Source organism: Lutra lutra, chromosome 8 (assembly GCF_902655055.1).
Source record: "Lutra lutra chromosome 8, mLutLut1.2, whole genome shotgun sequence".
Lineage (NCBI taxonomy): Eukaryota > Metazoa > Chordata > Mammalia > Carnivora > Mustelidae > Lutra > Lutra lutra.
The window spans coordinates 73,640,700-73,656,147 of NC_062285.1; the positions used below are offsets into that span (position 1 = coordinate 73,640,700).

General features: G+C 34.7%; 1 protein-coding gene across 1 annotated transcript in view; it reads right to left on the reverse strand.

The window, feature by feature from the left end:
- The window catches only part of SOX5 (SRY-box transcription factor 5), a 981,725-nt gene that overhangs the window by 228,466 nt on the left and 737,811 nt on the right, over positions 1 to 15,448 (reverse strand). Inside the window, 1 exon segment of the mRNA XM_047740105.1 lies at positions 1,624 to 1,710. Coding sequence (XP_047596061.1) covers positions 1,624 to 1,710 — 87 coding nt within the window.

Genomic DNA, 15,448 nt, shown 5'->3' on the forward strand with positions numbered 1-15,448 from the left:
ACAGCCTTCTGAACAGAACCAGAGGACAATAACCAAACTTATGCTCTGAACGTGAAGCTTAAAAAACTCAAAATTAAAGACGGGACTTCTTTTGACCGTACTGCAGCTTCCTGAACTAACCCCACAGGCAAGCCTGAAAGGAGAGAGGAGCTGCTTTCCTCCAAGCTTATCATCACTGCTGGGGCTGCTTTTAAGTCTGACTTGTGAAGAAAACGAGGGAGGGAAAAATGTTTGTCCTCCAATGGAACGAGATCACAAGGCTTGGAACAGGCGGTCTTCTCTGTTCTACTCTCAGTTATCACTTAGGTCAGAGGAGAATAAAGAACCTTGGAGAGAACACATCCTGTATCTTGGGTGCAAATGGGTTAAAAATCCAACATAATAATGTAAGGATCTACTGCCTCGGAAGAGAAATTTCTCTGTTCTGTTTAAACTGGTCTTCAAGCTCTTTAAGGCATATAAAGTATTATCTGTTTGAATTTGATTCCATTATAGATTTTGGTTACTGAATGTGTTCATTAGCACCATTCATTCTCTCACCACCAAAGCAAACTTCATCATAACCTGAATATATGTAAACTTCAAACAGAATGGATGAAAAGTGAAAGGCTCAGTCCAGCATTTTCTGGAAGTTTCCAAATGCTGGGATGCTAGTGTCCTGCCTTTCGGCAGGAAGCTCCAGTGCAGTAGAGCCATAAGAAAGACAATCGCCTTTTTCATCGGGAGAACACGTGCCCATGCATACATATGCAAAAAAGTTATTTATACACATATTTCTACATGTATATTAATATAAATCTGGTGATATTTCAAATATATTCAGCTTCTACCAAAAAATATAGAGTAATATATAACTAAATATTTTAATATTGATGAATAAGTATTTTTTTTCTCAAAATCAATCCTTTAGAACTCAGAATCAAGCATGCTATTGGCAACAAATAGAAAACCATAGACTGCCTACTACGCTTGAGAAAACACACTAAAATGAACTGAAATGACCATTTATCTCTATTTTTTATTCGAGAAATTAAACCCTCTCACTGTAATTAGTAAAAGTTTATTAATTGAATATTCAGTATGACAAAGTCCACATAGACTTTTCCTCTTAGTTGTATGTAGTGTCGGATTCAAATAAAACAAAACCAAAAATGTTGCTCTCGTTAGTAAAAAACAATCTTTTATGAAGCTTTCTCCATTCATCATTTCTAGTTTTAAAGGTAGATTATGTACCTCCACACTTCTAATATGTAGAATGCATAAAATCATCTCATAATGGGCAGTTTTTAACCCTGATAGAAATACATTCTTACTTACAAGGTAAATCATTTAAAAAAATTTTTTTAAATGAAAACCAAAGCCTTTTGAAGATACATTGAGGATGATTCTTTCAAACTGACATTCCATTTATCTAATAAGGCACAAACAAAGAGAAAACAAGAACCCTGATAGATCCACTTTCAAGCTAGAAAAAAGAAACACCAAAGACAGAGAATGCATGGAGCAGGAGGGAGATGCGGGGCGGGGGAGGGGGGGGTGGGGAAGCACTGTATCACTGCCATATTTCAAAACATAAACTTCATTTTTGTACATTTCACATCAAAATAATTTCAGATATATTACCTTTTATTTCACCAAAATTCCCTGATCCCATTGCAAGAAGTTTGTCTTTCCAGTCCTTTGAGAGTAGCTTTTCAATACTGGGGGTCTCTAAGTAAAGGAAAAAAAAAAATGTAAGCAAATCAACATGACTATCTTTATAATGCAGCTCATTAAAAGTCTATCTGCTAAAAATAAGGCCATCCCTATCCGGGCCCCAGTTCATAATGACTTCATCAACAAACTGATAACAGGGGGGAAAAAAAAATGTGTTTTGTCACCTGCTGTTTCAAAATCATTAGCTTTTTCCTCTTGCGGAACAAAGCCATACTAATTCTTTATGACAATGGGTACATATAAACCTGCAGTTCATTGTTTTTCAATTTGGTGAACAAATTCCTGCTATAATAGATGCTTGTCAATTTCAGGGTGTTAGTGTGCAGTCAAAAAATAATTATGTTGATAAAATGCAGAGCAAAAAAAAAAAGGCAAAGAATTAGCTCTTAAATCTGCTACATGTAATTATATCCCTCTGTGTGTTTACAATTACATCCACTTTATAATATGTGTTTAACATCGTATGGTGGTAAGCACACTGTGGAAAGATTTGCCAGTACCGTGAACACTAAAAAAAAAAAAAAAAAGAAGAAGAAGAAGAAGTTGGTATAAAAGAAGCTTTACAAAGATTGCAAAATCTAGAAAAGTGAGTAATGCCTTAAATGGAAACCTATTATTTGCTTATTTCAGATTTGTCTCACATTCTTTTAAAATGCCCAGTACTGAGACAAGGCACATATATTTTAAAGAGCAAGGTTATGCTAAAGTCTGATATTTGTTTCTATACATCACATGGTTTTTGACCTCTTCTTTTGTGTTGAATTTTAATGTATAAGTAAACATAAATGCTAATAAAACTCCCAAACATTAAACTCAATTCCAAACAATGTAATTGTATATTCTTGTCAGCGTTTAGATGGGTACACAATTACAATGGCTTTCAATCCCACGATTAGCACTGCATTCAGTGAGAAAATGGAGTGTACTAAAAGATAAGTGTCCCAGTATGCTCCATCTAAATAACAATACCCACACTTATTATCTGGATCTAAGACATACCCTGCCATTCTCCACATTGGTGTTTATGTGTATTTGTGTTTGTTCCGACATTTGTTTACCCCCTACTAGGAGCATAAAGGGAGTACATGTTAACTTATCAAAGGGACCGTCTGGCCTAGAGACCATAAGATTATTAGAAACTGGTTCATTTTCCCCACAGTGAAATGCATTTTAAGGCATCATCATCATCTTTGGCTAATGCTATCTACTTCTCTCAGTCCTCCATCTTACAGCCATTGGCTGTCAGAGTCACAAAGCCCATGTGGAGTTTTCAACAAAGTGGAGGTGAAATTTCCTTGGAAAAACCATGACAATATGGAATTTTTTTTTTTTCAGATGTCAAAAACTTCTGGAAAATAAAATGGTGAAAGGCTCTGAGTGGTTAGTGCTTCACATAGTCTGCAGTCTATACATATGGCGCATACACACACACACACACACACACACACACACACCCTTACCACAATTACTGTGTACACATTTACTATGCAATTTACTACGGAATGTGTAAGATTTTTTTTTCCTTTGTTACAAGGTATCTCCATTTCTTACATTTTAAGGAAGACAGATCTTAAGAAGTTACTTTTCTTAAAATCTCTCTCTTTCTGTACCATAGTGGTTTTAAAAAATGGTAATGACAACATCTGAGTAATAAAACGGCTTAAATCTCTTACTGTAATCAATATTTCTGTTCATTGAGGCTTTAAAAGTAACTTTAAGACACTTCTACAACGGATTTCCAATGTTTCTACATTCCCAGTAAACGCTTCGTGAGCAAAATCATTTTTAAACCTTATCAGAGTAGGTCAAACAAACACCACTGTTTCTTTTTTCCAGCACTCCACAAAAATTCTTGAGTAGCATGTAAACAGGGCACAGCCAATACGGTATTTGCAATAGAGTACTGTCAGTCATTAAAAGCTAACAAACCTTTGCAAAGCAGGAATGCAGCAATAGAAATCCATTGTGCACTAACAATGGGCCCCTGAACCTCCCGGCACCAAAAGCAGACCATTTTACTTTTAAGGCTATTGTCTGCAAAGTCCATGACAAAGCTTTTCCCCTGCAGCTAGACAAAATATTCACTGTAGTGTGCTCATAAAGAAACAGAAGTCTTCTGTCTAAGTTGCAGAGTTAAAGTAACAGCCGCCAGAATTCTGAAACCTGCAGAACATTCCTGGCCTCTTTATTAACTTACATAAAGATAGAAGGCTCCTATACAGAGCCACTTTTTTTTTTTTCTTTTTCAAGTCCCTGACTTTGAATAGACACTACAGAAAAATGAGTAAAACTTCTTAAAGACCAAATAATTTGGAAGATGTAAAATCAGAAACATATCTAACCCGGGGATGTCATGTGTGTGGATGAAGAAAGACACTAATATTTGCAACTTGGATGAGGTATATATTTAAACGCAGATTCAAGAAACATTTATCAAGCAGCCTATGCGCCAGGAACTGTGTTAGATGCTTTTTCCTGTCGGTAGTCTCTCATTTAACATAACCGATACCTGAAGATTCAGATTGTGTTATTACATCCACCACACAGGTTAAGAACAAAAGCAGAAAAAAAAAAGGGACTTGTCTGAGGTCTTACAAAAAGTAATGGGCAGAACTGACTTTTTGAAGTAAGATTTTGTTTTTTGTTTTGTTTTGTTTTATTTTGCCTACAAATTCCAAACTCTCTTGTCAACAATGAAATGATAATGATAGCTACTATTTTGAGGACTAAGTGCTAAGCAGTGTACCAGGTCCTTTACATGTGGTATCTCAAACTTCTCATAATAATCTTCTGAATTAGGTATTGGTGCATTTGTTTACCACTTAAGAAACCAAAGCTTAGGGAAATATCTAATTCAGAAGATTATTTTGAGAAGTTGCCCATAGGGAGCTAAGTTCAACCTATTGGATCCCAAGGTCAGGGGGACCAAAAGCATATCATTTTACCCACTTCACCTCTTTATCTGAACTACTATAAAATAAAGAGCTTGAAGGGAATCCACATCCAGTATTCCTCCAAAGGCTACTGTCTCCACTGGTCTTTCATGAAGAGGTGGTTAAGAAATGATTTCACCATGGATGCTAATGAAGATGGTTAACGATGATTCACAAAGGTCATAATGAACACAGTGGATGCACGGTACCAATCACTGAATTTCTCTGAAAATATAAATGACTAGAGAATATAAATGACAAAAACTGTAAAAGACCAAATCGCAAAATCCCAATATTTATAATACACCTGTTCATTAAAGTGTGAATGTGATTAGAGTGAAATTTGACACAATTATATAAGTGTTGCTTCAGTGTTTATGGACTAAAAAAGATAGTAGTTATCTGCTAAATATTCCATTTTCTAAAAGGAGATTTTTTTTAATATATGTAGAATTATATTTTATACTGTGAGTAGGTATAGTATGTTTGTGGACATACTTATTTTCCATAAGTTCAAATTCTGGATTATCCATCATTTTCACATTAAGATGTGCCACAGTTTTATTCTAAGTGCCTTTACAGATTTTCCTGAGACCAACATTGAAGTATCGCAACTACCGTCAAAATGAAAACTAGTGCTCCCTATATTAAAATAAGTGTGAGACATAATAGTACCTCTTATTAGTTGCATAGTATTTCAGTTTATATAATGCTGTCAGACACAACAGGATTGTCAATGGTATGCATTGTTATTACACCCATTTTGCGGATGAGAAAACTAAGGCTCAGAAAGATGCTTTTCCCAGCATCCCCTAGCCAGAGAGTAGAACAGAGGGAATACAAAGCCAGGGCCTTTTAATTCAGGGATCTCTTCCTTTAAGGGAAACATATATGTGTACATATTTTAAAATTAAAAAAAAAATGGTAAGAAATAAGCTATCAGATAAATTAGAGGGTGATGACAGATATCCTAATCAGTCAATCCATTAATATTAGGATGACTCTAATTGGATTATTTTTGTCTCTTTATGCTATCAGGACCCTTTTGATACGTTTGCTTGATTTTCCTTCCTCACCCTTGCCTCTTTTGCTCACATATGTTTCTTCACATCAATGCCTATGGCAATCCCCACCAGTGAATGGCCCCCCCAACTGTGCCAGCTATTGTTACAACAGCATCCTGCCTCTTTAGGGCCTGTTCATTCCCTATAACTCTCACTCCTTTTTCCCTTCAGTGCCAAACACTCTTAAGACTGACTCCCTCATCTGGAACAATGAGACCTAGAGACTCATGCCAACATATTGTAATTCTCCAACAAGCTGCCAGTGCCAAGAATTAAACCACATTCGCTCCAGTGCGGTAGCTTTACACACAAGCTCAGGGTTTTGCTTTGTGTTTATGTAGGTTTTCTCCCTTAATCTCCCTTGAGCTGCAGTGGCAGAGCTCATTGAAAAATCGAACAAGGAAAAAATATGTATGTGTAATAACCTGACTTTTTAAACAAAGTCCCCAGAGTTAGTTCTTACCAAATCTACCACTGTTTATACTTGAATTCTGCAGTTTAACCTAAACTGTGTTATTCCTGACATGTGATAGGTTGCACGTTTAGGGATGGGAGTTGTGTTTTGGGAGGAACAACAGTATGTCTAAACTTCAAACTACAGCAATACCTCTTCAAAGTCAAGAAGTAAAAGCACATGTCAATTATTCACATCATAGAATCAGAATTTTAATCTTGTAGGGATCTTTAGATATCATTTAGATAAGCATTTCATCAAAGTAATTTACTAAATAAAAGACACTGGACATAAATGGAACACAAATTGTTTGGTTACTTAAAACCAAAACAAACAAAATAAGCATTCCATTGTCATGTTAGTCTAATTACATTCCACAAATTTACATTTCACTTCTACAAGATTTAGAACTGCTTATGGGCTAAGAGACCATCAATCATTAAGTGAATTATAGATTATATAGTGTTATTTAAATATCTAACCAAGGAAATCAGTGTTGGGAGATGACTGTTTTGCTCAGTACAATTTGGGTTATAGTCTAGACCAAATTCTTCATTTTATGGACTGAAATTGTAAACTAAGGTTAAAATATGCCTAAGATCATAAATCTAATTAATGATGAAGGTAGGACCTGAAGCCTAATTCTAGCTCAGTGTTCTTTTCAATATGCCACACACAGTAACAAGTTCTTTTAACAGTCAAACTTTTCAAAAATGAAATGTTAGTCCAGTTTTATTCGCCTCATCTAGTTTTAAACAATTATTATATGAGAGTTGATCTGGGCAACTGATCTCTGTTTGAATTGGGTGTTGTTAACTCAGTATTCTCTCCTTGTAAGCTTTCACTTGATGACCAACATAAAACTGAAAAATAAACCCAAGTTAGAACACTTGGCCAAATACATTTTTCTTCAAAAAGCAATTACAATTCAATGCGTTGCCATTTAATTATTCAATTACTGATAGGAAGATTGTTTTTGAGGCGGAAGATTGGGCCACATCTAGAAATCATATATCTGTAAGAGTTTAATTCATGTTGATGATATGCACAGGCCTAGACAACATTTTGTGGCAAATACTAAACAATGTAATGTTAGTAATGTAAAACTTTTATATATCTGAAAAGTTATTTGTCCACCGAAGACCACTGGGCTTTGTAACATTCCCGTTTGCCAAGCACTACAGCTAGTCTGCCACGGAAAATGTCAACTTCTTCTAGGAAACATTAAAAAATAATACATACCACAACACACAAGAGGAACACATCTGAAATTCCAAAGCATTCGAATTTCAATAAGCCTCATTTTTATATGTAATTATCCTAAAGTGAATTAAGCTCTACAAATACTTTACTTTTAGTGGTGCCAAAATACTTGTTTGTTTCCACTTGAAAGTTAATAAGAGCTTGTTAACAGAAAGGAGAAAAAAAATTTGGCCTGCTGACTCAAGTTTTAAAATGTTTAATGTGCAATCAATTTTTGGAATATTGCAATATTTAAATCAACAGTTACAAGCTTAAATTTTCTCACTGCACAAGCTGAAACTATTAACACACCTGTCCAGTTATTTTTAATCTTATACTATATTTTAAAGGAATATTTTTTCATCACATGATTTAACATGTCATAATCAATATGATATAATTGCTACATCTCAATAATTTTGGGTTTATTCCTCACAAGATGGCTCTATATTCTCCACATTTAAAAAAAAAATTCATTAAAAGAGAGACTTAGGAGGCTATATGATTTTATTTACTCTATCACTCAGAAAATTAAGTATACTTTCATGCAACACTGTGTTTTATCTTAGTTTCAAAATTTAGATCCCAGCAAAAAATAACATTAACTAATTTAGAGGCACCATTTAAAAAAAGAGCTGCAAAGAAGTATTCCTCATGCACAAAATCTCACTAATGTTGTGCTGCTGAACATTAAGAAAGCCTTAATATCATACAACCTGACTCCATCACTCACTAGTTTTGTGACCTTTGGCAAGTAGTTTAACCTCGCTATGCTTCAACTGACTCATCTATAAATGGGAATAACTGCACTTACCACATAAGGCTGTCAAAATAACTAAATGAGATAATTTATGTAAAGCTCTTAAAACACCGCTGGGCGCACAGTAACACTTAAAAATGTTACTAGCATTACAACTGCAACTTAATATATGACCACCCAAAAGAACTGCTCCAAAAAGCAAATGAAATATATATACATATGCTTCATTTTGCACATCACTAAAACAACCCAGAATTCAAAAACCTCACCAAAGGATGATAGCTCTGTCTCTACATTTTGTCTCTACATTTTATCTCTACATTTTGAGGGTTATGACCCATAACCCTTAGTTTCACTGATTATCTACCATCCCTATGAATTTTTTAGTTGGATTTAGCCAATAAAGATGATACAGAATAAGGCATAGTATCATGAGGGACAAGGGAAGTTATTACTTCTGTGAGGTTCATATATGAACCTCATATCTGTCCCAAAACAGCACAGATACACAAAAATACTCAACTAATCTTTGCCTTATTTTATTTATTTTTTTTTTTTTTGGACAGGTTGTCTTTCTAACATTCCATAGGTCCTATTACATCCTCAAAAATGGCTAAAGCTTTTAAGCCAGTGCTGTTGACAAGTGAAAGGGAAGGACAAATAGCTTTGTAGTGCTTTTTTCCCAGGGTCACTCAAGCAGCGGTAACAGTTATTATTTTTATTTATTAGCACTGTAGCCCTGTCCTCTATCATGGCTAACTCACCCCAACTCCCATGACAGCAAAAGCATTTTAACTTTTAATAAAAATGAGAGAGTGCCACACTCCTGTGTAAGGCTCTTTCAGAAAGTGCACAGCTAATGAATACTGTCCATTTGTATCCAAATAATTTATGATGTCAGCAAAGTGTGGGTGGGGAAACATGAATTGTAGTCATTCATTACAATAGGAGGGGTGACAGTGGAGGGTAGGAGGAAGCCAGGGGTTACTACCAAGGCAAGAGGGGTAGAATAGAAAAGCAAAAGTAATGTGAGAGAAGAAATTTGAGAGGAAGATGTTCCTGAGTGTATGTATCAGTAATAGTCAGCTTAAAAAAGTTAAAGCATTCCCCCACCCAAAATTTTTCCTGACTACATGTTTCTATTTTATTCCCCAGATAACCAACTTTCTTAGATGCCGATTACAACCAAACTTACTCTTCATAAGTTTTTTTAAAATTTTTATTTATTTTACCCTCCATAAGTTTTATATGAAATACTATTTTCTCAACTGTGGATATGTGAGATAGAGAAAGAAAGAAAAATAGAAGACAAACCGTAAGAAATAAGTCATAGCAAAAGGTATATGAGAATGAGGACATATTTAACGCAAAGTCTTAGTTTTACAAGATAAATTTACAAACAGGAGTTTAAGATAGCTTAAACACATCGTAGCTTAGTAAAGATAAAAATGCATGGCTTTAAGCAAATTATATATGCCTACTGATATATTTAGGAAAAGAATTACCTAAATATGTGTTTGAATTATAAATGAAGCAATTATCGTACTCTAAAAGATTGTATTCACATAATCATCCATTTAATTAGATATCTAAGACCATGATGAGAATGAAAATTAATGATTGTATTTGTACAATTTTGTTGTTGTTGTTGTTTAAAATTGTGGAAGTGGGCGGTAGGGATGATAAAGGAGATACAAAAAGCATAGAAATAGAAAACCACTTAACATACATTAGAATAAGAATTCCAATACTTTAAAAATATGACAGAATGTTTTACCACTGGAAGTGAGAATTAAAGCGCATACAGCCTGATGCTAACCCACTACACATCCTGAATCTTCCCTATCACAACATATGTGAAAACAAATCGCAATCTCGGCTTGCCAGATGCCTGAAAAGATATGAACAATAAAAACTGACATGATTCATATAATAAATCAGAGATTGTGATATGCAGGTAGTTGAACAGTTGAGCTGAAAAGCTACTTACAATTCAATTATATTTTATGTTCTAATACATTGCACCGGATTTTAAAATTAAGAAAAATATCCCCTGATTTGCTTAAAATCATATATCTAAATTTGCACATATCCTTCTCCACCGAAGTAGTCCATCTGCCTTAACAACTTGTTATATTTGGTCTCTTGTAACCTTTCATGGATTTTGGATCGCGTCATTTTTAGAGTAATTTTAGATTAGAAAATACAATACTTTGATTTCCAAAATGGCATTTAATGTTCACAAGCTTAGACACTAATCAACAACAAAAGCTACAGTCCTGCATTAGCTATGATATGGCTTGACCCCCTCCCTCCCCACCACCCCCGAATGCAGAAGAGCCAAACATCAACCTGTAAGAGTCCCCTTTAAGAAACATTTTCATTTAAGGAAGAACAAGTTGGGGAGAAAAAGGACAAAAAGGAAGCAAACAAAAAAGATACAAGTCTGGATAAATAGAAAAAGGGAAAAGCATAGTTTATTTTTCATTTTTCCTGTATCACCGGAGACTTGGCGTTCTCAATGTCAAAAGTCAGTGGGTATAAAAGTGGGCTTGGAGAATCTATTGGTATATTCTTTTAATTTCTTAACTGAAGGAATGTACAAAATGATTACCTTTGCTTTTAGCAGGATAATGTACTATTAGAGCTATCAGACTACTTTAAAAAAATCAGATACTGCCCTTTCCATTATTTTGCATAGTTCACACACGTGGATACACACAGAAGATCAGGAGGCATTATACTCTATTTATTTATTCATTTACTTAACAATCATCTATTAAGCTACTACTTTGGCACAGTGATAGGCACTAAGACATGGCCTCCACACTTCAAAAAAATTCACTATCTCCTGGGATGGATGGATAGACTAACAGTGACCAGACACTAAAGGTTTGACTCAAATTGCTATGGTGTCACTGCATTTCTCTTTTATTGTTTCATTTACTGAAGTAAAAACAAAGAGAACATGCCTTATTTTAATTATTACACTAATGAATAGCAAATAAAATGTGCTGAGAGACTTTTTCCTAAACGCTACTTTTGTAGTATTACCATAAAGAGTTCAAAAATAGTCTGTTTATCAATCAAACCAGCTATAAAAAAAAATGTCTACTAAGCAATACTTTCCAAAAATAGGGCCAATTTCTCATCTTGTCTGTAATTAGGAAAATAATATGAATTAAGTCACACTATCAACGTAAAGTTAAATTAAAAGATAAGTTTATGAATAAGCATAGTAGAATGGATTAATTCAACAAAGAATAGATACTGTATATTTTTGCAGGCATGGGGATATTAACAGGAGCAAAACAGAAGTGGACCCTATCCCCTTGAAGTTCATAGTCATTGGGAAACTTCTTTAAATGGAAAAATTCCAGGGCTATTGGAGAGTCTAGCTCTTTCTGCTCTGGTTGAATCCCAGGAATCTGCACTTTCCTAATACCTGAGGTAATTTTTTGATGAGAAAACCGATTTGGGGTATAACAATATGAATAAAGACATTCTATTACATTTTCAGAAACTTGAAAACTTTTTTCAAGTGGTTAAGATGTGAAGTAGAATATATTGAATTCTTCTTACAAAAAGGTAAAAGAATTTTACTAACATCACAGTGTCATTTGAGTAATAATTTAAACATCAGCAACAAAAAAAATTCAAATACATTCCAATAGTTTTCTATTTCAAAACTCAATGAGATACAGTAATTCAAAGGGGAAAAAAAGTCACAGTAAAATGCAATAATGAAATACCAGGAGCTGATATATGCTTTATTTATTAAAAAGAGGGAAAATAGGGGCACCTGGGTGGCTCAGTGGGTTAAAGCCTCTGCCTTGGCTCAGGTCATGATCTCAGGGTGCTGGGACTGAGCCCTGCATCAGGCTCTCTGCTCAGCGGGGAGCCTTCCTCCTCCTCCTTTCTCTCCCTCTCTGCCTACCTCTCTGCCTACTTGTGATCTCTGTCAAATAATTAAATAAAATCTTTTTTAAAAAGGGGGGGAGAAATAAAGAATTATTATTACTGGAGTCTTGGGAACAAAAATTTTGTTTAAAAATCTTAAGGGATCATTAATCATGTGACCACATGCATATTCATGTATATATATTATTTAAAACAATGTACTACACACATAATAAGAGAGGTACCTATGTTTATGCAAGCAGCGAAGAAAAAAGAGAAGCTCCTAAGATGTCAGCTAAATGACAAGGGCATCCTCTTTTCATGGTTGAGAACTAAGGTTCAGAGAAGAATAGTAGAATAACATTGCAAGCAATATGGTAAATCAGAGAAGAATGAGTGGGATAGTATCCTGATTATTCATTTAAAGGAATGGGAGGACAACAAATTATTAATACTAGAAAAGATGTTAATGGTAGAAAGGAAAATCATCTCTACCTTGAATATAATTAATAGGAATTTCTGTAGCACAGAAGCATTGCTGTTTATTTTTCTACACTCTTTTTTCTAAAGATTTTATTTATTTATTTGGCAGAGAGAGAGAGAGAGCCAAGCAGGGGGAGCAGCAGAGGAAGAGGGAGAAGCAGACTCCCCACTGAGCAGGGAGCCCTATGTGGGGCTCCATCCCAGGACCCAGGGATCATAACCTGAGCTGAAGACAGCCACTTAAGCCACTGAGCCACCCAGGAACCCTTTTTAGTATATTAAAAACATCAATCTATAGCATCTATAGAATCATGTCTCAAATCTAATAACTGAGAGGAAGACATTTGAAAGGACAGAGAAATATCTAGGGAGACAGAATAGAATAGAAAAGAGAGATCTATTGAATACCCCCTTCTTTCTCTTACACTTAGCCTTCCTGAAGTAATCATTGAACAACTTAACTCCCATGTATGTAATAAACAAAAGACAGAAATATATATCCCTTAAATCTTTCTCTTTCACATACACATATATTTAATATCACATTTATGATATTAAATTATCTTGTAGATATCTCATCAGAAATGTACCCGAAGAGAAAAAGAGGGGGGTGGGAAGGGCTCAAGGGATGTTCACCACACTATGATGTGTATCCCATGTTTTCCTAATGATCCACTGATTTAATAGAATAAAATTAAGAGAGGTAGGGGGGAAAAAAAACTTATGTAGAACAGCCTAGGGATTTTAGTGAAGTACAATAAAATGGCAGCAATTAAAAAATTAAGATATAGGTCAATATTTCATCCCAAAGGATGGATGAATCCAATAAAGTGACCACCAAATTCTCTGACCTGAGGGTCAGAGAGCAAGTTTTTACAAAATTGGGTATGGTCTTTCAAAAGCCATCGAAGTCTGTGTTGCTCAGGTCAGAAATTCAAAAGTGTTCATATCTCTGGGAATTTTCCCTGAGGGACACGAAAACTCCAGGAAGCTGCTATCTCAGTTTTCACAAAAAGGTCCAGAGTGTGTTTAAGCCCCACAGGGTCCCTGTTACAGGACATCAGATCTCCCATCCAAAGTGAACACCAGGATGAATCCTGAAGATGGTTACAAAAAGCCTTCACTGCCCTCAACTCTTCGGAAAAATCTTGTAATTCCTCTGGGAAGAAGATTCACATAAAACGTTGTGAACAATGATGATAAATTAGAAACACATATTTAATCATTTTTATGAATTAAAAGTGTTTCAATAATAGTAGTCGAGATCTTCAGTTGAATTATAAGTATAATAAATAAATCATTCCAAGTATTGTAGCTGTCTATAATCCTATTTGCTGAAGGCAAATAATTTACTGCAAGAAATTGTGTAAACTAAACTTGTGTCTGCAGTAAATTTGTAACAATCAAAACTGATCTTTATTATTTCAAACAGGTTAATGTTAAAAGGTGCATTATGTACTTAACATTTATGCTCATGAAATTAAAAAAATATATATAGTTTTCCATTTCTAAAGAGAGAAAGAAAAAACATCATTGTTCCATGGCAACTACCAAAGAATGAGAAATTACTTTGATGAGGGGATTAAATTCTTTATAAGAATATTTCTAAAATTTTTAAATTACATTAAAGTAGATACACAATCTAACAGGTTTCCCAATTATACAGTAGGTGTCGATTTATTATTCTGGTCCAGAGTTCAAGATGTAAAACCTGGGTTATTTATTTCTCTCTTTTCTTCTCAGCAAATTGTTCAGATTAGAGCGCAGCACCCTCAAAATTATAAAGCAGCAAAGCCAAATCTCAAAACATGTGAAGAGTTCCATGCCAAACGGAGCTGTATAAAAACTAAAACCCAACACCTTTAAAAAATGCTTGACTTGAATTTAATCGAAACTCTTGTTTTCATACATATCTCAGCCTTTCTGTGTATTTTTATCTTTTTTTCTTTTCGTTTTTTTTTTTTTTTTTTTTGTCATGACACATTAAGTGCCTAAAAGTAATGATCAGTGAGGTTTCACAGCATGGAGGGGAAAAATAATAGGGAAAAAAAAAAGTTTATTCCACACTATTTGAATTACATTTAGGTAGTTCTCAATGGGGCTACTACCAAATCCTTTAAGCCCACCAGCCTCTTACCTACATTAAATTAATGAGGCATCTCAGACATTCATTCTTTACCGGCAGCTCTAGACTCTCCAGTTGGACACCTACAATTTACTAAATTACAAACAGTGACCTAGGGGAGACATCTGTCTGTTATATACAATATTGCATTATAATCTAAACGAAAAGAATATTTGGAGATTAAGATGATAAGATATATGTTGAATTACATTCTCTGGGGTTAATAGGGGCCGGTCTATGATTCTGTCATCTCTTTTCCCATACAAGTTCCTATTTTCCCATCAGGAAGCAAAGGCCTCCACAGATCAACATTATGAAATACAAAACTTATGAACAATCCAATACTAAGAGGTCTCTATTATGCCATGATACTCACTACCGCCATACAATACTTTTATTAAGCCTCAAATACATTAAGCTTGATTATAATCAATTTTTTTATAATACCACCTTCTTACTAATGCTCATAACACTTGGCTCCCAGGGATGTACTTATAATGAGATGGCCAGGTGTATTTTCCATTAAATGCCTCTGTTGGAGTTTCTATAGTGCTTTTTCTCATATATTTCAAGTTAAATGCTCCTCTATTTTTATGTTTGCTTCACAACAGCCAGTCCCTTTTCAATGATTAATTTTCTATTCAAAAACAATTTGCTTCTTTTTCCTTTGTCCTGTCATGGTTTCAGAACAACGTCTTTCCTTTTCCCTCGTCCACTGCAGAAACCTCCCCTCCTCCACCTCTCCCCCCACCACTACCTTTTAGACTCCAA